We start from the raw sequence: 27,527 nt of genomic DNA on the forward strand, positions 1-27,527 counted from the left end.
ATAATACATCCAATATGTGGTGTAGGAACTAAAAATCTGCAAGTACTCATTTACATTTTTTCATTTAGAATTTGCCATTTTTCAAAGAATTGCCGTTTGCAATTACACTAGTTAAGTTTAGAAATTCAAGTGTTTTTTTGGTTGCAGTCTCTGATGCTTCTGGATAAGACAATGACTCACATTTTGGGGGCCCCAGAATTCAGTGTGGCCTATTCCATATCCATGGGATTGGATGCTGATGAAAGAAAGGAGAAGAGAAACAAAGAAATCCGATTGAACACTATTGTGCAGCTTCTGGGGACTGCCAGGACATACCACTTGCTGATGGAAAGGACATTCTGTCATACTTAAGTCACTGCCTTAGAGATCTAAAGTTAAAAACATGACTCTTTGTAAAACTATGGGCAGAAGGGATGTAGTTTTGCTTTGAGAAGCAGGTTATTTGCAAAAATGCAGCATTTTGAAAGATCTAATTTCACTATCAGATATTCAGGTATGCGGATAGAGGTCTCAAGGTTTTCAGTGTGTACCTTTGCCTATAAAGAACCTGGTCTTTGAAAGGGAACTCAGTTAGACTTATTCAATCTCCATGAAATAAGTAAATTCCAACTATAAAATCAGTCTTAAATTCCCATAAGCAAATATAAGTTAAAACAAACAAACAAACAAGAACAACCTTTTAATACAGCAAGACAGAAAAGCGAACAGAAACAGTAATTGGAGCCTTTATTGAACATTTTCTATGTGCCAGGCATAGTGGTACATGTTTTCATGAATTATCTCAGCATTCAAAGTAACACCTAGAAGGCAGGTCTTGGAGTTATTATCTCTATTTGTGAGATAAAAAAAGACTTGAGGTTAAATACCTTATCTAAAGTTTTACTGGTCAATTCAGGCCCATTTGTTCTAAAGCTGAAATCTAACCACTTAACTTTCCTCTTTGATTTTATTTTTACGTTTTAAAAACAATTGATTTTCAGAAAACTCCTTCCATTTCAAGACTGGTCCTTTTCTTATTCAGTCTTCTAGAAGAGAAAAAGAGACTCATTTTGGCCAATAATTGTAAAGTAAGTTCTGAGCCATCTGGCATATATAACAAAAATTTTTTAGATTCTTGACTCTTCTTTCCATGAAGACTAATCTCTGCCTGTTACTTCATACACACACATCCGATGTCTGGAAACATTACATATTGTAGGGCTTTTAGAAAGATCTGAATGTCAAGATTCATGATGGTGTCTGTCAGGGCCTACGTTAAAAGAAATCTGAACTGAGATTTCTTCCTTATAGGTCATTATTCCAGGGATAACTACCTGAATCTAAAAGGAAAATACCTGGTCAAACTCATTTATTATCACACTCTAATAATGCTAATTGGCAGTCTCTGTGATAAGTTCACAGATGTCAGGGGAGTTCTCCCTAATCAAGTCACTCTTATTGATTATTTGATAAATAAACCAGTTTTGTGCTTATTGGTATGCTTGGAATAGATACTGTAGTCTAGCTTGAGTGTAATTATTTCCCTCATAACTTATTCTGGTCCTCAAAACATTGCGGATTTAAGCACAAACCTAAACCAATCTAGAACTAAATGATTATAATGTAATTAAAAATTTCAAGATTCCACTCAAACTGTATTTTAGAACAATCTGAGATTTCAATCCTTTTATAACAATTGGAGGCTTTAGAATCAGTGTTAATGCCTTTTTAAAAATACAGATTAAGAGCATGGCTTTCAAAAGAGGATCAGGCATATGAATCTCAACTCTATGAACTTAGAGTTGAGAGTTACTTTACTCAACTTCAGGGCTCCCAATTCTGTGCACTTTTGCATTCTCTCTGCCTAGGTTTAAATGAGAATTTAAATATTATAGGTGATTCCTCCTATAATTCTATGCAATAAACATATACCTCAAAGTTAATACAAAAAAACACATCTTTTAAAAAAATTAAGCTTTCTTAATGGTAATGTTTCCAACAAGGTTATAAAAGTAGGCAGAAAAGTGACTAACCACAAAGAATGAATTGAAGAAGTACAGATTTTAAAACGGCTAAAATCCTCTAGGGCCTGGTTTAGAAGGCTGTAGACTCGGAGTTGGAAAAATAAAGGATACAAGGGGATCAAATGTAAGTAAATTTTGACAGCACAGTCTTAACCTGAACTTTAAATATAATAAATACTGTAACTAAACAGAATCCCATTGAAATATAAACTAATAATACAAAGCGTTCTTTTATAGTGTTACATATTATGTAGAGGATACGTCACACAGGAAGAAAATCTCAGACAATCAGAATTACCTTGGAGAATGTCTTAATAAGGTGGTATACTGGAACCCATAATAATAATAACACAAACCATCCCTCAATAAGTTCAACACTACATACAACTAGTTCTTCAAGTAATAGCACAAATCACCATTTCTTTGGTGGCTGATAGAAGAGTGCCCTGTTGTACTGAAAATACAGAAGTTTAAAGACAAAAGTCACATGAAGTCTAGCAAGATGCTCCCGCTAGAGAAAAACATGTGGAAGCTGTTAACTACTAAAGACATGGCCCACGTGTTTCCCACCTTATGCTCATTGCGGGGCACAACTTCACCAAATAAAATGGAGGGCAGAATCATCTGCACTGTTTAGTTTTAGAACTGTTATTTCTCTCACAGATTGTTTTTTTTACCTGAATGCTTACAGTTAATTTGCCTAAGATGCTACTCCGTTGCATTTGCTTTAAAAAATAAGCTTTCAGAACCTAACAGCCTCAAGAAGTAGCATAAGGGCGGAGCCTGTGGCTCAGTGAGTAGGGCGCCAACCCCATATACCGAGGGTGGTGGGTTCGAACCCGGCCCCGGCCAAACTGCAACAACAACAAAAAAATAGCTGGGCGTTGTGGCCGGTGCCTGTAGTCCCAGCTACTTGGAGGCTGAGGCAAGAGAATCGCCTAAGCCCAGAGCTGGAGGTTGCTGTGAGCTGTGACACCATGGCACTCTACCAAGGGCAACAAAGTAAGACTCTGTCTCAAAAAATAAAAAGTAGCGTAAATTAAAAAATACATCCTAGTTCAAGAGAGATTTATGTAATTTTACAATTGCATAAAACGCTTGGTTAGTGTCAGCATATTTGGGGGGATATTTTCAAATTATCCTTCCACAAAATGTCCTTTGATTCTCATGTTTCTGGACCAAATATGTCACAAGCCCACTTGACAGGCCCCAGGACTCTATTTCTATTCCCTACTGGATATCACAAGTTGCATACCTGAAAGGCATTTCAAATTCAACATACTATTAGTTGAGCTTCTGATCCTCACCTCTCAACATGTTCTTTCAGTGTTCTTTGTCTTAAGATAGTACCGTTGATTTTTTCAAATTTTACAAGTAAGAAACCTTAGCGTCATCTGTTTTTTCTTTCTCTCATCCGCCATTATTGAATCCATCCTCAAGTCCTGTAAATTTTACTTCTTATATGATGCCTGAATATGTCCACTTTTCTCCATTTCCACCAAAACCACCTTTGTGTGAGTCACGGCCAACTCCTGCCTGAGCTGCTAGAATGGCCTTCCACATCCCCTGAGATCTTCTATTTGTTCCGCATATCCCAGCCATGAGTTTTTGAAAGGACCTTCTGATTCCATAATTTTCTGTTCTAAAACACATCATAATTATTTCCCACTCTCCTAGGGAAAAGATCAAACACCACAAGGTGCTAAATGCTCTGAATGACTCACTGCCTCTTTCAGCCCTATGGTCTATGCTCCAGCCGTGCTAGTCTTCCCTGAGTTCCTTGTACCCATCAAGTCTACTGACCACCAAATAGACATTTTTGGTGAACTATTGAATTGAATAGCCATATGAGAATTGTTTTTTTTAAATTTCGTATTAATATGAGAGTACATCTGACTAGGTCACATTGTTTGCCTTTGTAAGGTAAAGTGCAAGTTGTAGTTGTGTCCTTCATCCAGGACACCGTATGCCGTATATCCTACACTGTACTCATGAGGTGGGAACTTACCACACCCCCTTGTTCATTTTAATTGAGTTTTTCCCTCATGTAGGCCTGTGGTTGTTAATCTACTAGCTTCAACTAAAGCTGAGGACATGAGATGCTTGATTTTCCATTCTTGTGATACTTAGGAGAATGTTCTCTAAATCCTTCCAGGTTGTTATGAAAGATAAAAACTCGGGGTGGTGCCTGTGGCTCAAAGGAGTAGGGCGCTGGCCCCATATGCCAGAGGTGGCAGGTTCAAACCCAGCCCCGGCCAAAACTGCAAAAATAAAAAAATAAATAAAATCATAATTCTTTCTCTTTCTTCCCTCCCCCTCCCTTATTTTCTTCTTTATAAAAAAAAAAAAGATAAAAACTCTCTACCTTTCTATGAGTATGTAGTATGCCATGGTGATTTTTAAAAAATAATGTTTTACTAAAGTGAGCAAATCTTAGAGATACAGTTCAGTCTCACAGTGAACACACTTGTATAGCTACTACCCAGATTAAGAGATAGACCACTCCTACGGGAGCTCCATCATGTCCTTTCCAATCATTAAGTTTCTCCACAGAAGGCTATCATTATTCTGTCCATCACCATATACTAATTTAGCCTGTTTCTGAAATTTAAATATTGGAAATTTTCTGTATCTGGTTTTCCCTCCCTTCTTTCCATGAACCTTCTTCTCATGAAATTTGTCCATGTTACGGTGTATAGTCAAGCTCAATCTTTATTTTCACTACTGTATTCCATTCCATAAATATACCACATTTACTTATCTGCTTTACAGCTGATGAATGTTTGCACTGATTTCTAGTTTGGGGCTTTTATGAAGGATGCAACACACACTGTTGCCCATGTCTTCTGGCGAACATAAGAACACACTTCTGTTGTGTGAAGACGGAGGAGTTAAGATACAGGGTAGGCATGTGCTCCACTCAGTAAGTATGGCGGGTTGATGGGCTACACACAGAAAGCTTCAGCTAAGAGGAACACCTTTCCTTCATCACTTTCAAGTATTTCTTAGATTACTTCCATTAGACAGATTCTTTATTTTTTTTTATTATTATTATTATTTTTTTTTGTAGAGACAGAGTCTCACTTTACCACCCTTGGTAGAGTGCCATGATGTCACAGGACTCACAGCAACCTCTAGCTCTTGGGCTTCCACGATTCTCCTGCCTCAGCCTCCGGAGCAGCTGGGACTACAGGCGCTTGCCACAAAGCCCGGCTATTTTTTGGTTGCAGTTCAGCCGGGGCTGGGTTTGAACCCGCCACCCTCGGTATAGGGGGCCAGCGCCCTACTCACTGAGCCACAGTAGACAAGATTCTTTAAAAAAAAAAAATCTGCCTAAGAAAAATTTCAAACAAACAAATATAGAGACTCTGAGGACCTATCACATAACCTACGTTCAATAATCACTAATATCTGGCATAATTACTTCATCTGATTATTCTCTGCTTCCCTTTTGCTGTGGAATTGTTTTGAAGCAAATGCCTCAGATTTCTTCTCGAATTTTTCAGTTTGCATCACTAAAAGAATGAACATTTTCTTCAGTAACTGCAAATGCCTTTATCATCCATAATGAAATTCTCATTCTTTGAAATTATCTATTATTCCACAGGGTGAACTTTTTTTTCACTCGAGGATGTCACTGAAACTTGGGTGAATTTTATTATCCATCTCACCTATCAATGACTCATGAATACATGTCTTACAGCTTTTAGCACATACTAAAGAACATTTCCTGAGAATAAAAGAAGAGATTTAAGTGTTTTCACCCAACTATTAAGGTTCAGTTTTCAGAGAAGAATAGAAAGTTTAGGACCATGCTCTAGATCATATGGTCATTTAGACAAGGAGAAACCTAAAACTGACTATAGAGGTAGAATAACATAATTAGAAATTATCTCCCCCAAGACATAAAATCTACTTAATGAAACCTATTAAAATATATACCAGATGTCCCACTAAAATCTATGATGCAAGTTCAACACAAATCTTACTATTTCTGAGCAGCACAGATGTGTTTTAATAATTAGTTTCTTTAGCTGATTAGCTTTGCAAGGTCAAAATTAGGTCAATTTATACAACAAAAGTACTAAGAGCTGATTTAATACCCAGAAATGAGCTTGCTGGTTAGTAGGTTTCTACTGTCAGAGGGTTTCTAGACGCCTTAAAAGAAGATTTAAAGAACACAATTACAAAGAAATAGGCTCATCTTGAAGATTTTTCTTAGGCCATTAGAAAAATTTAAAGCTTAAGTAAAAAGTAAAATGAAAACAGGATTATGACTAAGGAATTATTTAGTTAAAATTGTAAACATTTTAGTTTCTTTTAATAGCAACTGCATTAGCCTTAAAAAAAATTTAAATGAAGGTTTTTGTGTCCACACAAAGCTAAACATTGATGGTTCTTAAACATCTATCATTTACCAAATGTATCACTAAAAAAAAAGGGAAGAAATCGAATTGGAAGATAACATACAATTTATTTTTATTTCACTAACTTTTGTTTATGTTCAAAATCCCAAAACTGCAGGCCCAAATTTATTTTTTGGATTGGGCTTTAAAAAAACAATTCATTCTACTTAGGATGTAGAGAGCTGCAAAAAGACCGTAACTCTGACATAAAAAAAAAAGAAAGATAAACTAAGCAATCATTTTTCACTAAAATTACCAAAAATCCTTGGATGCAAAGAAATCTAAATTATTTCCAGAGAGGAAAGAATCCTAACAAATAGTGGCTTTTATGCCTGAAGGTATCTGCCCCATGCTGGTGGGGCCAAGAGGAGGGACAAAGTAGCAAAAATGCTGTTGCACAGGAACTTTGCTAGGAGAAAGCTGCTAGCCAACTTTTAATAGACAGGCTGGGAGTGTATGGTGTGCTGCAATTTGGAGAAGCCCAAAAGGCAGAGCTGGTCCCTCTGCAAACTAATTCTCCCTCATGCTACTGATGAGGAGGTGGATGAAGCAGGTGGTTGTGCTGCAAGGCAAGAGGGGATGTTTTCTCCCAAACCAAAACCCTCTGTGACCACACAGTTCACTGTTACCATTAACATGGCTTTACCCTTCAATCCCCTGCTATCCTAGAAACTTTCAGAAGTTGGTTGTTTCAGGTACCTAAAGAAAATCTATTTGAAGGGAAGACTTCTCAACTAACCCTCAGGAGAGTAAATACCCTCTTTTCAAGAGCAGAGGACTGAACTACTGTTTACATTTCAAGACTCACTTTGAAATCAGCTCCTCAATTCTCCACTGCTAGGTCATGGTGTCCCTTTCCCGTCAATGTCACTCCACATTGAAAGACCTGCTGAAGATTAGATCCCCCAAATCTCATAAATATCCTGACTTGGCCTTCCTTTCTGGAGTGAACTACAACCTGAACTTATGTGATGGCCTTTCCAGATCATGGCAAGAAGGGGTAGGTTGGGGGGCTGATTCTGTGCTTAAGACATTGGAAACTGGGCGGTGCCTGTGGCTCAGTGAGTAGGGTGCTGGGCCCATATACCAAGGGTGGCGGCAAACCCGGCCCCGGCCAAACTGCAACAACAAAATAGCTGGGTGTTGTGGCAGGTGCCTGTAGTCCCAGCTACTTGGGAGGCTGAGGCAAGAGAATCACCTGAGGCCAAGAGCGGAGGTTGCTGTGAGCTGTGATGCAACAGCACTCTACCGAGGGTGACAAAACAAAACTCTGTCGCTTAAAAAAAAAGACACTGGAAACTGACTAAAGTGATACTTAGCCCTGACCCAGCTCAACTTCAGATCAGATAAAAGGGATCAGCCCCTCATTCTAACGACCCGGGGAACTACTCTTCTAGGGGAAAAATATTACCTACTTTAGCCTGTATTATTCTTTCATACAATGTCTAGCATAAAAGATGAAATTATAAAATATGAGAAGAAAATGGTAAGTGCAAACTAATCAAAACAAACAAAAGCAACTGAAGAACAATCACAGGTGGCTTGAGGAATTAGCAATAGATCTTAAAAGAATGATTATAATTGTGCTCGCTTTGGCAGCACATATTCTAAAATTGGAACGATACAGAGAAGATTAGCATGGCCCCTGCGCAAGGATGGCACGCAAATTCGTGAAGTGTTCCATATTTAAAAAAAAAAAAAAGAAAAAAATGATTATAATTGAAATGTCCTCTTGTTGTATTGTTACGTTGACCTGAATGAAGTGACCATCTTTGTCTTTCTTAATTTTAGTTGCTTTAAATCCACTTTAGTGGCAATTGCAACAACAAAAATAAAGAAATGGAACTTAATTAAGCAGAAAAGCTTCTGCACAGTTAAGGACACAACAATTAAAGCAAATAGACAATCTTCAGAATGGGAAAGATACTTGCATGTTACGAGTCTGACAAAGACTTGATAATTAGGATCTATAGAGAACTCAAATTAATCAGCAAAAAAAGAGCAAACAATCCCATCTGTCACTGGGCAAGAGATATCAACAGAGTCTTCTCTGACGATGACAGACGAATAGCTAACAAACATTTGAAAAAATGCTCCTTGTCCCTAATCACCAGAAAAATGCCAATTAAAACCAAAAGCTAAACTGAGATATCACCTAAGCCCAGTAAGATTAGCCCACATTACAAAGTCCCAGAGTTGCAGATGCTGGCATGGATGTGGAGAGAGGGGTACACTCTTACACTGTTGGTGGGACTGCAAACTAATACAGCCTCTTTGGAAAGAAGTATGGAGAATCCTCAAAGAACTCAAATTAGACCTCCCAATTGGCTCTGCAATCTTACTACTAGGCATCTACCCAGAAGAAAAAAAAAATTTTTTTTGTCATAAAGACATCATCTGCATTAGATTGTTTACTGCAGCTCAATTTACAATTACCAAGATGTGGAAACAACCTAAATGCCCATGAGCTCAGGAATGGACTAACACACTGCGATATATGTATACCATGGAACACTATTCTGCCATAAAAAGATGGAAACTTTACATCTTTTGTATTAACCTGGATGGAGTTAAAACACATTCTTCTTAATAAAGTATCACAAGAATGGAAAAGCAAATATCCAATGTACTTAATACTAATATGAAGCTAGTAGGTGATCTAATATACACTCACATAGGAGTAAAACTCAATTAAACTCCAGCTGGGTGAGGGGGAACGAGAGGGGGGAAAGGGACGAAGAGGGGATTGGTATGCTTCCACTTAATGGGCACAATGTACAGGAGTATGGCACACCTTTTGGGTGTGGGACACAACTGCAAGATGGACTCTACCTAATAAATTCAAAATTGTGACCCGGTTGTTTGTACCGTCACATTAACCTGAAATCAAACAAAAAAAGAATGATTATAAATATGTTAAGGAATTTAATAAAAATGACCAAACTAGTTAAAGAGCTAAAAATAATAGCTCTTAACAATGAAAAATTATAAAATACATGAAATCTGAAATGAAAATATTTATTGGTTAATAACAAACAGCAAGAATACAGAAATGATCAATGAATTAATAAGCAGGTAACTGGAAATTACCCCAAAGTGAACTTACTAAATGACTAACATATTTTAGTCTTTTCCTTCAGTCTTTTCATCATTGGAAATAGAAGAGGCTTCTTTGTTTAAATTATATCCTTAAAAATTTTGTGGGAGAAAATTTTTTGGGGGGGCCGACTTATAGACAAATATTTGGCATATAGCATTTAATGTCTGTTTAATAATAAACTAAAATATCTATTAATGTACACATTTATTAATATAGAGATTATAAAAGTTATGATTAAAATAAATCATGACATTAAAATTTTTGAAGTTTCATAAATCCAAAAAAATAAAAGGACTTCAGGAGGTTCTTAAGTAAAAATACAAGAATGGAAAAGCAAATATGCCACATAACTATGCTTTGGTCAATGGCACACATACCACTGTGTTATAGTCGCTCACAATACTCAGGACAGTAATATGCTGTACAGGTTTGCAGCCTAGAGAAATAGGCTATGCCACACAGCCGTGGCCTATGGTAGTCCATATCATCTAGCTTGTGTAAGTACATTCTACGATGTTTCCACATGATATAACTGCTTACTGATACATTCCTCAGAACACATTCCTCTTACTGAGGCATGACTGGATTTTTAAGAAAGTATGTTTCTTATTTAATCCATTAATTCACCTTTAATTATAGTCAAAGAAATGCCTAAGAAAACTAACATTCCTTGTTAAATGATGTTTAAAAGCAGCAATTTTTAGTTTGTATAAACTTTAACATCAGTCAATATTCCAATGCATGGTAAAGAAAAGTAGAATAAGAGAAATTCTTAAGATATAAACAGTAACTACTTTAAGAGGTATATCAAATAAAAATATCTGTATGTCAAAGATACAGCTTGAGTATCCCTGAGAACCTAAAATACTCCAACATCCAAATTTTTCTTTGAAACAGCATCTGACTAGAGTGAGAGTCAAGCTAGAGTGCCATTGTGTCAGCCTAGCTCACAGCAACTTCAAACTCCTAGGTTCAAGAGATCCTTTTATCTCAGCCTCCAGAGTAGCTGGGACTACAGGTGCCTGCCGAATTTTTCTATTTTTAGTAGGGATGGGGTCTCATGCTTGCTTAGGCTGATCTTGAATTCCTGAGATTAAGGGATCCTCCTGCCTAGCCTCCCAGAGTGCTAGGATTACAGGCTTGAGCCATAATGCCTGGCCCATTCAAAACTTTTTGAGTTCTGTCAGGATGCCGAAATGCTCACTGGAGCACTTCAGATTTCTGATTTTTGGATTAGAGATGCTTAACGAGTAATGCAAATACTCCAAAATCTGACATCCAAAGCACTTCTGGTTCTAAGTAATCTGAATATGGAATACTCAACCGGCATTATTTATGTGAGTGAGCATATAAGCTGATCAAACCATGTTAAATACTTTTATTCTAAGGTATCAAAAAAGCATTATTAAATGTGACTTAATGTTTACCTAGGATATGAAAGAGGATATGTTTTATACCTGCAAGGAGGTTACAGACAGATGCCAATATAAATGCTGCCGGCACAGAGTAGAAAACATTACACAATTATGCAAATGACATTAAAAATAAACTAGAACTTACAAAATAAAACATATTAGTTCTAAAATGTATAGACTTAAACCTTTTGCTTTTTCCCTCACTTTGTCACCCTCAGTAGAGTGAGTGCTATGGTGTCACAGCTCATAGCAACCTCAAACTCTAGCAATCCTCTTGCCTCAGCCTCCTTAGTAGCTGGGACTACAGGCACTCGCTCTTGCTCAGGCTGGTCTCAAACTCCAGAATGGAAGCAATCCACCTGTCTGGGCCTTCTAGAGTGCTAGGACTACAGGTGTTAGCCACTTCACCCAACTAAACCTTTTGCTTTTGAGTAACTATTATATAAGCTTTCCATAAAAATAATGGATTTTATTATTCATTTATGGCAAAGTTAAGCAGGCTGATACGATAAATGAAATATTGTCTGCTGTCTACATCTCCATCCTAAAAGCAAGGACAATTTAATCTATCAATATCATAAAGCAAAAATACTCAGAAAATCAATGTGTTGTTAGTATTATTGGGAATTTATCCTTAAACCATTATAGGTAACCAAGACTCAAAACATTTACTTATAAATATCACAACATGTAAAATTCCTAAAACATAAAATAACATCTGTTAATGCAAAACATTAAAAATATTATAAAAAATTTGGGGGGTATATAGGTATGTGTATGGTGGTGAGAAAAACTGCAAAGAAGTTTTTCTATGAAAGGTTCTAACAACCTTGAGAAAGCTATCTAGAAGCACTATCAATCTATAGCACACATGCTATTAAAATTAAATGCAAAGGGGATGCTCTTAGCATCTTGTTACTTTGAAAAATCCAATTTCCTCTAATTTTTAAATTAGGATACAAATTTTGAATCTCATTAGAAAATAAATGCTTATGCATATGTAGAATGGCCATAAAGTAGTAAAAATACTATTTTAAATTGCACACGAACTTTATGGCCATGCTATATTTAAAATGGACTTAACTACACAGAGAAAGTCTCCATCTTAATTAGCAGTAGGCATTCAAGTTGGAAAAAAAAGAAAAAAGAAGCATTTAATGTATTTGAAGGTTTGTATTCAGGAGTACAAATCCAGACACATTTTTCTTCCTTCTACCTAAATAATGGCAAATTTTCAGATTCTTAAAAATTTTCAATATCTTTGCTAATTCCTCTTGCTATATAAAGCGGAAACAAAGTTCCAATTAGACATTCGTCCTTTTTTAATATACACACAGTTGTTATGAATTATTCCAATGTGAGCAGGGCAACTCATCTTTCCATTTGAAAGTAGCCTTATAGCCATGCTCCAGAGGACTGGTAGGGAAGCAGGTAGGAAGGACCTGGCACCACCCCAAAGAGCAAGAGAACTGGAGAGAACACGGTGGTTGGACGGTTCCCTCTCACAAATAATGAAACTCTTAGTCATACTCATGTCAGGCTCATGTTAACAGTAAGCAAGCTGGGAAGGAAAGGAGGTTTCCAAGAAATACAGATACTTAACCAAACTATAAACTTACTCTGAGAGGATGAAGAAAATTTCAGAGATTTATCTTTATTCTGCTGCAAAGAGGAAGAGCTTTGTAACTAATCCCTCATATTAATTTGTCACTTCTGTCTCTGAGAAGAGTACACTCTGATCATATATATCCTCTTCCCTTTTCCCTCACAACAATGGTTTATGAAAATTTTTAAATGTTTCATATGCAACATGCAGCCTAGTTTCTTCCACATCAGGAATATTTTTTTTCATAAGGTTTCTATATATTCTTTAAAACTTTTCTTTTTAAGGCTCAGCGCCCGTAGAACAGTGGTTACAGCTCCAGCCACATACACCAAGGCTGGCGGTTCGAACCCGGCCTGGAACAGCTGAACAATGACAACTGCAACAAAAAATAACCAGACGTTGTGGCGGGTGCCTGTAGTCCCAGCTACTTGGGAGGCTGAGGCAAAGGAATTGCTTAAGCCCAAGAGTTTTATGTTGCTGGGAGCTGAGACGCCACAGCACCCTACTGAGGAAGATAAAATGAGACTCTGTCCCAAAAAAATTTTTTTTAATTTATTTCTATTTATTTATTTATACAAAGTTTCACTCTGTCACCTTGGGCATCATAGCTCACAGAAACCTCAAACTCCGGGGTTCGAGTGATCTTGCTTCAGCCTCCTGAGTAGCTGGGACTACAGGCATGTGCCATGATGCCTAGCTAGTTTTTCTGTTTTTATTTTTATTTTTGTTATTTTTTGAGACAGAGTCTCACTATGTCACCCTGGGTAGAGTGCTATGAAGTCCCAGCTCATAGCAACCTCAAACTCTTGGGCTTAAGTGATTCTCTTGCCTCAGCCTCCCAAGTAGCTGGGACTACAGGTGCCCGCCACAACATCTGGCTATTTTTTTGTTGCAGTTGTTAATTTGGCAGGCCTGGGCTGGGTTCGAACCCACTAGCCCTGGTGTATGTGGCCGGCAGCCTAGCCACTGATCTATAGGCGCTGAGTCAGTTTTTCTATTTTTTAGTAGAGACAGGGTCTTGCTCTTGCTCAGGCTGATCTTGAACTCGTGAGCTCAGGCAATACACCTGCCTTGACCTCCCAGAATGCTGGAATTGCAGGTGTGAGCCATCTCGCCTGGCCTTCTCTATATTCTTTAAATAAATAGTTTAATCACACTAATGTTTTTGGGTCAGGTAAGAGTAAACAAAGACTTTCTTTCACTAGTAAAACATTATAGTGACTTTTTTTTTCTTTACCAGAAAAATGGGAATAATATTATTAGCCACCTCAAATGGTTATGAGAACTCATTTAAATAATGCTTTTACATGATTAACACATACCTGACTTCTGACTGTTCAATGACGAACATTCTCAACACAGGAAGACAATTTATATCAATGAATTATTTGACAGAATAGTATCAGAAGAGTTGACATTCAATGCTAACTATTAAAATTTCTATCTCAGTACCTGATATGCCTTCGATAAACATGGTTTGTATCAATACATTCCTCTAGAGGTGAGTTAAAGAACCATGTTAATAAAATTCCACTCTGACTTCCTAAGACATTCCTCCCAAACTCCAGGCCTATCTCATTTCCAAAAGAACTTTTATACAGAAACCATTTAGGCAACCTGAGATAAAAAATGCAAATCTAAAATGTACTTTATGATGTAAGATAATGGAACAGTTTATTTCTAATTCATTTTTCTTATGAACCTTTTTTTTTTTTTAAAGAGACGAGGTCCTGCTCTGTTGCCCTGGCTGGAATGTAGTGGCTCAATCACAGCTCACTGTTACCTTGAACTCCTGGGTTCATGAAATCTTCTCTCTTTAGCCTTTTAAGTAGCTAGCACTATAGGTGCATGTTACCATATCCAGATAATTTTTAAAATTTTTGTAGGGACGGGGTCTCACACTATGCTGTTCAGGCTTTTTACAGAACCCTCTGAGTGTACAAAGAGCACAAATATAGCAATTACCTATTTGATATTAACTATATTCTCCAATACCAAAATTTTGATTATAATCTTTGGTTTAAATAGACTTTGCGAGGTTTTTTTTGTTTTGTTTTTTTTTTTTTTATTTCATTCTTTTAAGTATACATAAAATTATCACTGAAGGACAGAAACAGTTTCTTTAAATACAAAGCTTCTTATATTCTATCTCAAATAATAAGAAACAGTAAATAACTCTTACACACGTTATAAAATTCCTCTGTAGCATAAAACTGCAGCTAAAATTATCTTCCAAAAGTTACTGACAGCTAGGATTCCATATGACCTAGGTTCGGCCAATCAGATGTTTCGAACAGACATTTATTTATTTGTTATTTATTTTTTTTAGACAGAGTCTTACTTTGTCACCCTTGGTAGAGTGCCGTGGCATCATAGCTCATAGCAACTTTAAACTCTTGGGCTCAAGTGATTCTCTTGCCTCAGCCTCCCAAGTAGCCAAGACAATAGGCGCCCACCACAATGCCTGGCTATTTTTAGACACCAGGTCTTGCTCTTGCTCAGGCTGGTCTCGAACCCTTGAGTTCAGGCAACCCACCTGCCTCAGCCTCCCAGAGTGCTAGAATCACAGGCATGAGCCACTACACCCAGCCTCTGACAAGAATTTAAAAAGAAAAAATGGTCAACATGAGTTGGCAAGCAGAGCCAGGAACAGGATGTTAGTCATGGATTTTGTTCATCTAAGGGTGTCAAACCTATGGTGGTAGACATCTTTCTCTTCACAACTGAGGCAGCTTTATAGCAGGCCAACTCTAAGAGTTAATTCTAGAAGTTCCAAATACAGCCTGCTCCTCCAGGCCTCCCAATGGGTCTGAAAATTATTTTATTCTTTTTAATAAGTCCCTTTCAGTTTAAACAAGCTAATCTAAATTCTGTAGTTTGAAACTAAGGATCCTGATCAATTAACCAGAAAATAAAAAAACATTTCAATGAAAGTCAATAAACTCCTTTACCTATGTAAAGTTCAAAAATATGTACAACTAAAAAACAGCTTTTGACATCTTCACTAGTTTTACATCTGTTCTATTATATTTTTATTCATGAAAAGGTCACTAAAAACAGATCTGAAATATTTTAATAAAACTGATTAGTTAACAAATTATTTCTAAGAATTCCCTTATAGACTAATCAATTTCCATTAATCAAGGTAGTCTTTATTCAACTTTCAAGGATTACTAATATTGAAACAAAAAGGAAGTCTGGGATTAAAGCCTTTAGACTTTAATTTAAATAGACCAAAACACTGCAATTACTAAAAAGTGGAATTTGAAAATTTGTGGGAAATGAATGAGGAGAATAAGATTTTGCTTTTTATTAGTTAAATAAATGAATATAATAATCTTCTGAAAACTTAAACTATTATAAAACAAGAATCCCTCAAACCATCAAAGTACATTGTTAAACTCATTTGGATGTAAAATAATTACTGAATCAACATGAACTAAAACACTTTTCAAGAAGCCATAAATTCTTCGGTATGTCAGTCTGAACAAAATATTGAAAAGATTCAGGCTGAGAAGTCAATGTTAATATGGCTGTAATTGGTTTTACACACATTTATATATATATGACAATATAATTTTCAATACAAATTTTAACCGGAGTTTTAAAAACTGTATAATTATTCTAAAAATAATACAAATATCCATATCAATACCACCTATGTTAAATTCACACTTTAAGTAAAGGCCTAGATTTTTATTAACAATTTGAGCCTTGTGGTAAAAGTAAATGTTATCTTAAAATTAACAGCATTTAGAAATTAAAAGAAGAAAAAAAGAAATTAAAAGAAGAAAATATGTATTTTTAATAATCTGACATTGCTGGCTATATTGTTGGTGCTTTCATGTACATTATCTTATTAATCTGTATAACTAGTCATCAAGATAGAAAAAATTAACCTCATTTTTCTTAACGCAGAGGAATGGTCAAAGGTACACTTTACTTATGTAACCTGAACCCGGAAATGAGGAAGTGGCAGAACCAAAGATACATCTGGGTCTGCCTAACTTTTCTAAATCCCATATTTTCTTATTACACCAGGTTCATCCTTAAAGAAAAGTAACTTAATATTGGTTTCTTAATTATTTTTCATAAATATAAACTATTCTACGAAATAAACATCTTACTTCCATTTAAAGTGAGTGTTAAGAATTATTGGGAAGAGTAGGATATAAACTTTTGTCTTTGAAGATGAGGTTGAGTGTGATTTTGACTAATATGTACATATGATATGGAATAATAAAGAACCTATAAATAAAAATCATGTAAACACAGCTTGTTAACACTTTTTCTATTGAGCTAAACTTTTTAGACATCTACGGACCTATTAAACTAGATCTGTTCAATGGCAAAGACAGACTGTCAAATGCAATTGTCGTTTTCATTTATCACATGCCTTGTAATTAATTCATTAGCCTGCCAATCAGCTGCACTGCTAGTGAAAGTAGAATAAAATAGCTTACCGTGCACATGGATGTCTTTGTGATATTCAGAGAAAAATCTGAAGAAAACTCCAAATCTGAGATAGATGCTTTAAGGCAATTTATATGCTACCCATCGAAAAGAGGGAAAGAAAGAGTTTAGTAAAAATAATTAAAAGAAAAAAACACAGATAAATATTACTTCCTTTTATGTGAAAGGGATTATTGTAAACCAGTGTTTCACATACTTTTATCATTCATATACCATTTTGCGGATTATTTCTAAATTTAAGGGGTAATAGTATCATTTTGTAGTTAATTTTTCTTTAAATCAAATTACTGTTTTTTTACTTCTTATAAACAATTGTATATATCGGCTCTGATGTACAGTATTTTCTGGTGTTCCACATAAAATCATTTTGTATACCAACTATGGTACACGTACCACATTTGCTATAAATTATGTGCAGTAACAATCAACAAATTTACAGGAAATGCCAACTTTAAAACACACACTAATGAAAAGAAAAAGGTGTTTTGAAAGTCATGTCCATAACTGCATTTGAAGATATACATTTATTAGATAACCTATTTCCCCTAAAATAAGACATCCTCCAAAAATAAGACCTACTTACAGGAAAGATAAGACGTCCCCTGAAAATAAGACCTAGCGCATCTTTGGGAGCACACCTTAAAATAAGACACTGTCTTATTTTCGGGGGAAACAGGGTATTAGGAAGACCACAACAATTCAAACAAAACAACACAAGTAACTATGAAGATTCAAGTTGGGGAAAAAATAGCCAAATATCTTTCTTTTCCCATTTTGCCCTCATTCAAATCCTTCTCCATTTTAGTTTGAATAGAATCATCTTTCAATCATAGCAGTCTGACCAGAAGTATGCTATCCATACCCAGGGGGTAAGGAGCCAGTGAACACAATTCATATGACTACATATTACTCCATTTAAAACAGTCTGAGAATTTTTAAAAAATATGTAAGAAAGTTGAGGAATAGAGAACTATATTTACTTAAATATTTTAAAAGTATATTAAATGCCTTCATTTTCAGCCAGATATTTTCTATTTTAACTATTTATTTACAACAGTTTCTGGCAGTAAGTAAAGAGATCGCTAGAAAGAAAAATTAGCACTGTTTCCAACTTTCCTCTTTCTGCTCAGTCCTACGCCTGAGTTGGCTATAACTGTATACTCTTACCTTGAGCCAAGGAGCACAAATAAATCCCTTGCTATCAGTGTACCAGAGCACTGAACAGTCCTATAATCATGAAGCAGGCTGTGTTTTTTTTCCTTAAAATCTAAATACAATTTTAATTAGCTTGCACTTGCTCAGAAACTTCAATTTCTTATTCTGTGCTAATTTTTAAATACTTTATCCACTTAAGAAAATAAATATTTACTAATTATTGTTCAGAGAATAATTATCGATATTATAAAATAGTGTGACTAAAAAGAGGCGGCAATATTGTGAACTTAACTCTGAACAAACCATTGCACGTTTGTTTATCTAGTCAAAACAGACAAATGAAGTTTTTAAGAAAACCAGTATTTCTTACTTCTAAGTTATTAATAAAGCTGTATAAATTAAAGATAGAGTTACAATACAATCACAGATTAACATGGTAAAAAAATAAGATAATAAAACACAAAAGGAATTAACTAGGAAATCTGAACATGGCATGACTTTATTTTCATGGGCAAATTTACTGTACTGTTCTTAATCTGAAAAGTTTGGAGGAAATTACGAGAGAAGTTTAAACCACGTGGAATATATGACATGAATGAATAATCTGGCTGTAAAAGAGAAGCTAGAACAAGGCCAGGAAGTAGAAACACATCACTATTAACAATACAAGACATTTTACCTTAATTAAGCCAAAGTAAATGATTTAACCAGTTCAGAGTTAGATCTGAAGAATTATAAAACTAGGTAAAAAAAATTTTAATATATAGTGATTCCAAAGGGATGATAAAACCAACTGGTAAATATTATGACCTTGAATTGTTTATACTGATTAAAATTGGAAGAGTACTGCGAAGGCCCTATATAAAATCAGTATATTAATTTCAAACACTGTACTAAAATGGTAATACTGTAATAAATAGTTATAGAAAAGTAAAATTGGCAAAACACCTACCTTAATACTACAAGGTTCTGAAATGATAGTCTTTGGATCCAAAACTTCTACAACAGCTTCTGGAATAACTGCTTTCTTCATGCAGGACATGTTGAATCCATAGACATCATCCCAGAAAGTAATTCTATCAGCATGTTTATTCACATCACTCACTGCTACAAGGCTGATAGTGCAAATGTCAGGATAGACTATGAAGCAATAAAATGCCCAGCAATTAAGAACTGTCTCCCTTTATGGCAGAATATAATATTTAAAGGCTAAATATAAATACCAAATCCATCAGTATGGGTCACTAGTGATGGGAGAATACCAAAGGTACAGACCAAGGAAAACAACCATGCTCCATCTTGCAGTCTCTTACAAAAAAAGATACCCATTATCATGATGATAAGATTAAAATAAGAATTCCAATGATGGGGCCCCTCTTAAAATAGGATTCTATAAGTAAATACTATTGTAATGAACTTTATTAATATTAAAACTTAAAGTATGCCAACCTGAAAAAAGCCACTAGATCTTTACTTCACACATTCCTCTTACAAGGGTGTTCGACCTGCAGCCTGATTCTGTGAGGACTTTTTTTGCTCATCTGTGGTGTCAGATATCATAAAAAGTCTGCACGACCTATTTTTTGCTAATCAGCTTTCATTAGTGTTTGCATATTTAATGTATGGGCCAAGACAACTCTTCCAGTGTGCAGCAGAGGAAAAAAAAGAGAAGTCTAGCATTCCTGCTCTAAAATATGCAGAAAGAGATCAATCATCTAAAAACATACGTAGGTATGTAGCATGATATAAGTGGGGAGAAGTGGCTAAGGGGGTTATTTTCAGGGCCACCATACTGTACCACCTTGGGGAGTGCCATTCACACTGTAGTTTATGGGAACCAAACATGCTCCACAGTTGTGCAGTGCACAGACACTCAAGTTACTTACCAGTTGATAAAGTTCTTTCTTCTAGAATATTAAAAAAAAGTCTAACTAGAGTTTTTAAATGCCATCAGTCTCTATATCAAGGTTGCAAACTATGGCTCTTGGGTCAGATCCAGCCTGCAGCCGGTTTTTGTACACAACGTTCAACTGGAGCACAGCCATCCTCATTTGCTTACAGATTGTCTATGGCTGAGCTGTGCTACAGTGGCGGAGTTGAACAGTTGGGACAGGAAACAGATGGCCTGTTACAGAAAAAGTTTGCTCACTTCTGGGTCTACATCTAACCGAATGGCATATTAGTAATACCACCAAGAAATGAAAGTAACTTTTTTCATAAAAAATTATAAGATAGCCTTGAAATGATATTGGTAATTAGAAGAAACAAACTAAAAAGCAATATGATTTTTCCCAGTGTTGAAGTATATTTTTGAAGTTAATTATATTTCACAAAAATATAGAATATCATGGTTTTTGTACTGTTAGAATTTAGAAGTCAGAGTTTTTTTTCTTTCAGCTAGTAAGATCTATTAATATTCATAAGGATTTGTAGTCAGTGTTACAGGTCAGTTTGGTTCTGTATCCATCTCCTCACAGCTGGCTACAATCTTGGACCACCTGCCAGAATCTGGGCTAACCCTTTACCTTCATATTCTGACACATTTATCATTTGATTTTTGTCAGATGGAAGCTATAATTGAGTAATTATTCCTTCTTGTAGGTGAAATTAATAATTCCTTCTTGTCGATGATTGGACAAAAGCACCCTCTTAACAGACCATTTATAAATTCATGACTTTGACATCTGTGTCCTTCTCGATTCACTGCCCAGAATTCATTTGTCACTAGAATGGCTCACATGGTGAATAGACAAAGATGGGAAATCCTTTATCCCTTAGAAATGCCCCACAAACTTTTGGACACTAACGAATAAGACTGAGATGCATAAAGAAACAATTCCTAGTAAGCACTAGTATCACTGTGTGTATACAAATAACTACAGGATAAAAAGGTTTATAACAAAGGAGATAGTAAATAAGCCAAAATTAACTGCCAATAAACTTAAAAGAATTTAAACTGAAAAAAAGTAGAAAATGATACTGCTTATTTTGCTCTGGGCAAAGGGCAAATAAAGGAAAACGAACAGGCAGAAATGAGGGAGGAATGAGTTAAATTACATGAATGATTCAGTTTCCCAAGGGAGAGAGAAATAGCAAGAAAAGTACATTTGAAAATATGGAATTTGGGCTCGTGCCCGTAGCACAGTGGTTACGGTGCCAGCCATATACACCAAGGCTGGAGGGTTTGAACCTGGCCTGGGCCAGCTAAACAACAATGACAACTGCAACAAAAAATAGCCAGGCATTGTGGTGGGCACCTGCAGTCCCAGCTACTTGGGAGACTGAGGCAAGAGAATCGCTTAAGCCCAAAATTTGAGGTTGCTGTGAGCTGTGATGCCACAGCACTCTACTACCCAGGGCAACAAAGTGAGACTGTGTCTCCAAAAAAAAGAAAATATGGAATTTATAACAGGCCAATTCCAGTGCAGAATCTTGGAGAGAATCAGAACTATCAGTGCACAGCAATGTACCTGCCACTCTTATTTTCTTCCCTCTTTCTGAATTCTTTAGAAGCTAAAAATGACGCTGACTTTGGTTTCCCTCCATCCCCTGCAAGTTAGGCCACACTTAAAATAATTCAGAAGAATGAAACTTAAAAAGATGGATAAAGACATCCAAACAAAATGATAATAGCAGTCGTGATATTGATACTAGACAAGGGGGATTTGGGGGCCACAATATTACATAATTAATTATATTAATGGGCTTAAGGCTAAAGAGTAAGATTATATATCTACTTTCATAGATACTGAAAGTCAGTGATTTATTTCATGTGAGGTAAAGGTAGATTTAGTATCTTCTAGCACCCTTAACTGAGACACTATTCTTTCTCATAAAATACTTGACATCTCTTTTGAAAATTAATTGACTATATTCATGTGGGTCTATTTCTGTATTCTTTTCATTTGATTTTTTTTTTTGAGATAGTGTCTTGCTCTGTTGCCCAGGCTGTAGTGCAGTGGCACAATCATAACTCAATGAAGCCTTGAACACCTGGGCTCAGGCAATTTTCCTGCCTCAGCCTCCTGAGTAGCTGGGAATACAGGCACGTGCCACAATGCCCACCTGATTTTTTTTTTTTTTTTTTTTGGTGGAGATCAACCTGGTTTTAAACTCCTGGCTTTAAGTGATCCTCCCACTCTAGCCTCCCAAAGTCATTAGCTTACAGGTATGACCCCCTATACCTGGTCTTTAAGTCTATCCTCTCACCCATATAAGACTGTGTTAATTACTGCAGCTTTATACTGATACCATATAAAAAAAAAATCCTCCAACTTTTTTTTTTTTTTGTAAATTCCTTTGGCAGTTTGGTTGTGTACATGTGGCTTTTAAAATAAAATTTTAGATTCTGACTATTTGTGCTTTTCAAAAAATGAATACTAAAATTGTAATGGGATTAGATTGAATGAATATGACAATTTGGGAATTATTGGCATCTTACTACTAGTTTTTTAGCTCATGAACACAATAGATCTTTTCATTTCTAAGTCTTCTTTAATTCTGCCTAGCATTGCTTTGTAATTTTCAGGGCAAAAATCTTGCATGTCTCCTGTTAAGTTTATTTCTAAGTAATTTAAAATCTGTCATTCTTACAAATGAAAAATTTTTTAATTTTTCAGTTGGCTGCTGCTAGCGTAGTGTTTTTTGTTTGTTAAATAATATCCTGTTTGTATCCTATGGCCTTGCTAAGTTTTCTTGTTCCTTCTAGCATTTATTCCTTGTAATTTTCTATGTAAATAATCATGTCCACACCAGTATATAGACAGTGACACACAAATGGAACCTAAATTCATATAAAAATAAACCGTGATCCCATCATGTTTACATGGGCCCTCAATATTCTCTCATAACACAATCGTTCTTTCTAAGATATTTATACTACTAATTGCTTAGTAAATCTTGCCTTCAGAAAAACATAAAGGAAAATTTTGGTTTGCAGTAGAAGAATTCGGATCTAAACGTTTGGCGACAGACATCAAAACACACTCCACTCCACAAATAGGCTAAATTATTTCATGTTACTCTTTTCTAACTTTTCTCTTGATTCTGTTAATAGCACTGCTTAAGCAGTTAAATGTTGTTCCTCCAGTTACCTAAACACTAACATTAACTATATACAAATAGGGAAAGAGCTAGACTCAGGAGCCTCCCCTTTATCCCTCTGATGTTGGGAAACAGCTCCATCATTGTTCACATTGCTGTAGATTCTTAATGAATTTCACTGAGAATTCAATTTAAATGTATTAAGTTGCTGTCAGTTCTTCAGTAAGATCAATGAATACTATTCAAGGAGGAAGGGAAATAGTTATCTGAATCTTCCTCTTCTCTAGAACTTTTGAGATAAGAATCAGATTTTTAAAAAACAAACTTAGTGGCTCAGTGGGTAGAGCACCGGCCCATATACCGAGGGTGGTGGGTTTGAACCCAGCCCCGGCCAAACTGCAACAAAAAATAGCTAGGTGTTGTGGTGGGTGCCTGTGGTCACAGCTACTTGGGAGGCTGAGGCAAGAGAAATCATCTAAGCCCAGGAGTTGGAGGCTGCTGTGAGCTGCGACGCCATGGCACTCTACTGAGGGTGATAAAGTGACACTCTAAAGTGATAAAGTGAGTCTCTTAAAAAAACAACAAACAAACAAAAAAAAACCTTAGTAGGGAAATGAGGTTCGATGGAAAGAATGTAAATATTAGAGTTAACAAAAGTATAACAAAAATAACAAATAACAAAAATCAAGTCTTGGCAACTTTGATGTGTCATCCAGGACACGTTTATGAGATTGTTTCTAAAATCTCAAAGAGCCGTAATAAGGAATACATCTAATAACACAGGGCATATAATTTGGCAGCTAGCAGATAATCAACTATGGTAGATAATGGTTTTTAGTCATGTTGACTATCCCTTATCTGAAAACCCAAAACCATTCAGCTACAAATTCCAAAACTTTTAAAGTACCAATATAAGCTCAAAGGAAATGCTAACTGGAGCATTTAAAATTTTCTATTTTCAAAGAGAGATGCTCAACCCTAAGTATAATATAAACATTGTATTCCAAAATTAAAAAAAATCTAAAAAAAAAAAAAAAAAAAAAAAAAAAAAAATAAAATAAATAAATTATCCAAGCTACTAAAAAAAACACTCAGCAAGACAACTACCAGACAAAAAAAAAAAAAAATCTAATCCAAAATACTTCAGGTCCTAAGCATTTCAGACAAGGGATACACAACCAGTAATAGTCATTAAAAAGACAAAGCCACTGCAATTACAGAAAGATATAGCCATCTGTTGTAGGATAACATATATCTGAAAAGTCTACCTGGGTTCATGGCAGATCAGGAACAGAGCCTGGCATGGCTGTAGAAAATACAACAATAAAACGGGCATATTTTGGAAAAAAAAAAAAAAAAAAAAGGCCTTCTATTTAGATGCCATTATAAAAAGAACTCTATTGTTCTGGAGAAATTTCTCTGTGCTTTGTGTGCCTTCCTGATTTTTAACTGTACCGTAACTGACAAAATAATTTCCTAGATGTGGGTGGGCAGGAGATGTAACTACCACAAAGGACTTTATGCTCCCAGTTTGAAATGTCTTCCCCTTTCTGTCTACTTTTGTTTAAGTTTCATCAACTGCCTTCTGAACATCAGGAACATCTTTTTGATCGTTAAGCTCTGAGAAAGGAAAGGATGTAAGGAGAGAAGAATGAAAGAGGAGGACACATTCTATTCAACCCAGTTTACTGATTCAATTTAACACACGTGTTATGCACCATCTAGGCTCCAGAAGTTATGAAGCTCCTTGAAGAGACAAAGTTAAACATTATCCCTGCCCCAAAAGACAGCATTTTATTTACATGTAATTGTTCATGGCAGGTCAGCAAAAATACAAAGCCATTCTGAGTATGTAGAGTTAATACGATATGTTTCCCAGAGACATGAAAAAAAAAAAGCCTTCCAAATTTATTGGGATCCAGTTATACATTATTGGTTTCTAATAAGTTTTAAAAGCGTAACATAACCAGAAAGTCACTACTTTAAATGTTCTTATTAAATCACAGAGAAGACAGGTTTATATATTCAGTGAAGTCGTGGAAAGTTTGCCATTAAAATGAATAATCTCAAACTCAGTATGAAAAATGCTCCAGGGGAAAAAAAAGAAACTAAATGACAGGAGGATTAAAAATGAAAAGGAGATTTTGATTTGAATATCAAAAAGCTTCCAAAATCTAGTCCTTGGGTTTTATAAAAAGTGTTCTTGAGAATATCATTAACTTGGAGTCCTGCATATCTGATATAATGTTCTACTTTCAACAATATAGTAAATGGATGTATTAAAACTTCTTCTAATGGAAATATCTTTCATCTCTATTGAGAACTTTCTCAGCCATGCATAGTTCACTTGGTTCTGCCAGACAAAAATTAGATTATTAAAGCTAGAATTTTATACTCACCCGATCCTCCTCTTGCCAAGTATTTGTTCTTTGCATAAAGGACAGAATCTAACATAGACTCAAAAAGAAGAAAATAGCCCTGCATAGAAAAGAAAAAAGTGGATTTTAGGAATGTGCAATACCCTTATATGCAGGCCAATTTAAATATCTAGGCAAATCTTTTACTAAAACATTATATTTTTTTGTCTCTGTCATATATGTTGCAAAGTCTGAAATTATTTTTTTTTTGCAGTAAGTTCTCCACATAATAAGAATTGGAACATCAAGCCAGGGTATAAAGTGGACCCAGAAATTTTATTATTTATTACGATAAATATTACATTCAACCTACCACTTTCCAGAGCACTGTTTCTTCCTAATTAAAAAAAAAATTCAGGCTCGGCACCTGTAGCTCAGCGGCTAGAGCGCCAGCCACATATGCCAGGGCTGGTGCATTCCAATCCCGCCTGGGCCTGCCAAATAACAGTTAACCGGAAAAAAAAAAAAAAAAAAAAAGTAGGCGTTGTGGTGGGCACCTGTAGTCCCAGCTACTTGGGAGGCTGAGGCAAGAGAATTGCTTGAGCCCCAGAGTTTGAGGTTGCTGTGAGCTGTGAGCTGTGATGCCGTGGCACTCTACCAAGGGCAACATAGTGAGACTCTTGTCTCAAAAAAAAAAAAAAAAAAAAAAAAAAAATTCAGGTGTAAATTATTAACAAACCCTATAACTCCTTGAGATATTGCAATGTAAATCCAGAGAATGGGTCTCCACTAGATTTTGCCTCTTGGGGAACATGTGGCAATGTCTGGAGACATTTTTGATGGTCAAAACTGGCGGTGGGAGTAGAGGGCTGCTTCTGGGATCTACTGGGTAGAGACAAGAGATGTTGATAAATATTCTACAATGTACAGGTCAGCCCCTCACCTCCTCACAACACGAACAGTGTCAGTAAGGCTAAGGTTGAGAAATTCTAGTCTAGAACACCAGTTCCCAAAGAATTTCCTACCCTGTGACTGACCTTTTGTTTAAAAAGGGGGGGGCCTTAGTCAAAGAGGTTTGAGAAGCCACATCCCCCTCTTAGAGGTTCATAATGCCCATCAGCACGCTAAAAGTTCTGAGCAGTTGTTATGATAAAGAGTACTGCAGATCAAACTTTAACCAAGTCTCAGGTGCTTTTTAACTATAGACCTTTCTTTTTCTATTTAACATCTGTCAACATCTTGCATAACTAGTGCTGCTTGAAATACAGGTCATGAAACACAATCCCAGTATACTCTAGATTCCAGAGTATAGGAATGAACCCTCTACAAAGAAAGGATAATCATATAACAAATGAAAAGAGAATTTGCCACTACTGGTACCACAAATACTCGACATTTTAATAGTACGCTGCATAGTTTACTATATCAATGACAAAGTAATCATGACTGAAATGAATACCAGTCTTTCTCCTAGGGCCCACCCCCACTGCCCCCAAGCAGCAGAAAAAGTCAGTGCTTAGTAGGTAACATGCCCTATTATTGCTTAGGACTAACCAATGTGAATTTTATCCTTATCTCAGCATTCTAAGTAAAACTGTTCTCAGCTGCTCGGTCATTCTGTGCACAAGTAACTGTCCAATGGGATAAACACAGTATTTTTTAACCACATAAACAAAAAACACTTTAAAGGTTTCTCTAGAACAAGAAAAACCTGCAAAGACTGATGATTTTTACAAGAGATTAATAGCAAATTTAAACTTGTAGAAAATCTAATTAAATTGCTGCTAGCAGCTCTACATTGCCATTTACCTATTCCTGCCAATGCACTAATTCCTTGATAGAAAATAATTGCCTGCAAAACAAAGACTCAGTAATGAGGCTTATTAACGCATGACATTAAGAGAATAAAGCACTTGGTGGAAACTTGTTTTTCTGGATAGAGTCCTTCAGCAATATGACTAATTCCTAT

At 35.8% G+C, this 27,527-nt stretch overlaps 1 protein-coding gene and 1 non-coding gene across 5 annotated transcripts in view; one reads left to right on the forward strand and one right to left on the reverse strand.

Annotated features, from left to right (window-relative positions):
* PRMT3 (protein arginine methyltransferase 3) overlaps positions 1-27,527 on the reverse strand; it is a 136,696-nt gene that overhangs the window by 32,617 nt on the left and 76,552 nt on the right. For all 4 annotated transcript variants that reach the window (XM_053561278.1, XM_053561279.1, XM_053561277.1 and 1 more), the window contains 3 exons: positions 25,601-25,679; positions 19,111-19,298; positions 16,994-17,080 (listed from right to left, as the gene is read on the reverse strand). In XM_053561278.1, coding sequence (XP_053417253.1) covers positions 16,994-17,080; positions 19,111-19,298; positions 25,601-25,679 — 354 coding nt within the window. The remainder of the gene's footprint in view (positions 1-16,993; positions 17,081-19,110; positions 19,299-25,600; positions 25,680-27,527) is intronic.
* On the forward strand, positions 7,993-8,099 carry LOC128566101 (U6 spliceosomal RNA). Its single transcript, XR_008374397.1, has one exon. It is a non-coding gene; the product is annotated as a U6 spliceosomal RNA (small nuclear RNA).

The sequence above is a fragment of the Nycticebus coucang genome, chromosome 14, assembly GCF_027406575.1.
Source record: "Nycticebus coucang isolate mNycCou1 chromosome 14, mNycCou1.pri, whole genome shotgun sequence".
Classification (NCBI taxonomy): domain Eukaryota; kingdom Metazoa; phylum Chordata; class Mammalia; order Primates; family Lorisidae; genus Nycticebus; species Nycticebus coucang.